The sequence below is a fragment of the Tenrec ecaudatus genome, chromosome 1 (genome assembly GCF_050624435.1).
Source record: "Tenrec ecaudatus isolate mTenEca1 chromosome 1, mTenEca1.hap1, whole genome shotgun sequence".
Taxonomy (NCBI): Eukaryota; Metazoa; Chordata; class Mammalia; order Afrosoricida; family Tenrecidae; genus Tenrec; species Tenrec ecaudatus.
The window spans coordinates 161,942,276-161,944,814 of NC_134530.1; the positions used below are offsets into that span (position 1 = coordinate 161,942,276).

Below are 2,539 nucleotides of genomic sequence, written 5' to 3' on the forward strand. Positions count from 1 at the left end.
CAGCGGTGGGGCAGGTGATGGGGAGGGAGGCTCAGTCAGCTCAGGAGTCCAGTGAGTTACAAAGCCAGCAGTCTCAGGGTGACCATGCTGCAAGGGATACCCAGGTGCCCGCTTGACATCCTTGAGGATGAGCTGCCCCCACATGGAGGTTTCCTTTCCAGGTGCCCACATCTCACCCACAGAGGTCAGCTTGGAGCAGCTTGATCCTGGGGGCAAGCATCTGACTCAAATCACAGGTCTGAAGGCTTCAAGCTCATGTCTCTCTTCCCTTCGCAGGGTGAAACTCCTGCCGAGATGTCCTGCCAGCAGAACCAACAGCAGTGCCAGCCCCCAGCCCCACCCAAGTGCACCCCCAAGTGCCCCCCAAAGAGCCCTGCACAGTGCTCCCCCTCAGGCTTGTCTGGCTGTGCTTCGACCTCCAGGGGCTGCCATGGGCCCAGCTCTGAGCCCGGCTGCTGCCTGAGACCCCACAGGCGCCGCAGGTCCCACAGGTGCAGGCGCCAGAGCTCCAGCTGCAGTGATGATGGCAGCGCTGTGCAGGCCGGGGGCTCCGGCTGCGGGCACAGCTCTGGGGGTGGCTGTTGACCTGATGTCTGGATGCAGAGACACGCAATTTTGGAGAAAACCAGGTTCCAAAACAAAGCGCCAAGCAAAAACTTGATTCAGCCTCTTTGGAACATCCTAATCTTTTTTTTGGACTGAGTAGCTGAGCTCTCTGTGGGAGAAGATCAAGCTTTTGACACAAGGTTCTATCCAAGTGTTTGCCCAAGGCCCTTGGGTTTCTCTTCTAGGTCCCCCATAACGTGTGCTATGACCTGTGTGTGAACATGGAGAAAAATAAAATCTATCGAGGCACCTGACTTCAACTCTCCTTTTATTCTGACTCACCCTGGCGCCCAGCGAGCCTCTCCTCCCTCACATCCTGCCAGCCCAGGCAGAGTCCTGGCTCTCCTCCACCTCTGGGGGCTGTGGGGGCTTTGACGGTGAGAGCATGGGAGAAAAAGAAACATGCTGGGTCTGCGACAGAGCAATCCAGCAGAAGGCCTGATGTGTGTCGCGCGGTGGGGAGGGAGAGTTTGGCTTTGGACCCCGGGTCTCTGTTGTGCAGCGTCCAGTCAGAATATGGCAACGCTTCTGCATCGAGGAACAAGGCTCCTGGAGGGGCGGGTGGTATTCAGAGAACCTGCAGGTAGACAAGAAGGAGGCCGACGGGATGGGGGAAGGGTGGAGGTGGAGGTGGAGAGAGAGGCCTCAGGGAGCTCAATCCAGGGACCCTGCCAGGAGTGGACACTAAGGAGATGAGAGCGGAAGAGGTAGCAGCCTCTGAGGTGAGTGGAGTCGAGCATTTTCCCTGAAAGACTGTGTGCGGGGTGTGCAGCGAACACGAAGCTCTGAGCTACCAGAAAAGCAAATTCAAAGGATGTCTCAGGGGATTGATTAATTGTGGTAGTTTCATAATCACCTGTCAACTTCCGTGAAGGGGTGGATTCTAGTATGTCCATCAGGTTACAGCCAGTGAGGCCTCTGTGTTGACATGACCTTCTCCTGAGGATTCTGGGAACTCCCCTCCCGTCTTCCTCCCGGGAGGCGACACACACTCTGTGCTTCCTTCTTCCTTGCTGACAAGACACATGAAGCTGTACTGACAGAGCCAGAGCCCTGAAGCTGGAGGAGCCATGTGGAGACCCTTGCCAGCACAGAGATGCTTCCACCACCACTGGATCCACAAGACTTTCCACCCACTGGCCTGGGATCTTCCTGCATTCAGTGCCATTGTATATGTTGTGTGAGTCTGAAGAGGAATTTATAGGTTAGTGTTAGACATATGGGCTAATCTGGACTTGATCTGGACGGGCTGAGATGTTTCCTTAATATACAATTGCTCTTTGATATAAAGCTCTTTCTTGTACACACATGAGCGTCTCTGGATTTGTTTTTCTAGTCTACCCGGACTAACACAGTACCTGAATGTTTCTTTCAAGGGATTTGAAATAGAGTGTAACTATTTTTCATTCTTCCTGGGGAGTTGAATGTTATTTTTTGAACTCAACAATAATAAAGGGATCTGCTAGAGCTGCAGGGGGATCTTCACTGGAGGGCACCTGCGCTGCCTTGAAAGGGCACTATTGATGTGGACTCAAACCTGTGGAATTCCACTAGGTGGTAGCCTAGAGCGGGTACGGTGCCACCACAGAATGAGGTTCTCGGGATACTGATACAGAGAAATGGGAGCCTGTCCGGACGATTCTGCACGTAACTTCAGAAAGAGGAAAAGACCTATAGGTCTGGCTAGAGTCAAAGTTGAAATGTTTGAGAAAAGTTGGTTTAGGTATGGGAATTCTAAGTAAAGGACAAATATCTGTGTGATACTGAGGGAGCTCAGCTGAACACAATATTTCCATTTCCTTATCTAGACCTTGGAATGTTGTGACACAGCCACATGCCAATTGCCTTTCAATCCCCATAGACACCTAATTTCTTAAGGAATGGAAATAAAAAGTGTCAAAATGAACCTCAATGATGGGTCCTTTCAACTATT

The 2,539-nt window shown here is 52.1% G+C and overlaps 1 protein-coding gene across 1 annotated transcript; it reads left to right on the forward strand.

Annotated features, from left to right (window-relative positions):
* The first annotated feature begins 294 nt into the window (after positions 1 to 294).
* Positions 295 to 585, forward strand: LOC142437067 (late cornified envelope protein 3C-like). Its single transcript, XM_075540363.1, has one exon. The coding sequence runs from the start codon at positions 295 to 297 to the stop codon at positions 583 to 585; it is 291 nt and encodes a 96-aa protein (XP_075396478.1).
* Positions 586 to 2,539: the final 1,954 nt, after the last annotated feature.

Excerpts from the sequence above, each read along its gene's own strand:
- LOC142437067 (XM_075540363.1), top strand. The coding sequence starts at position 295 with ATGTCCTGCCAGCAGAACCAACAGCAGTGCCAGCCCCCAGCCCCACCC.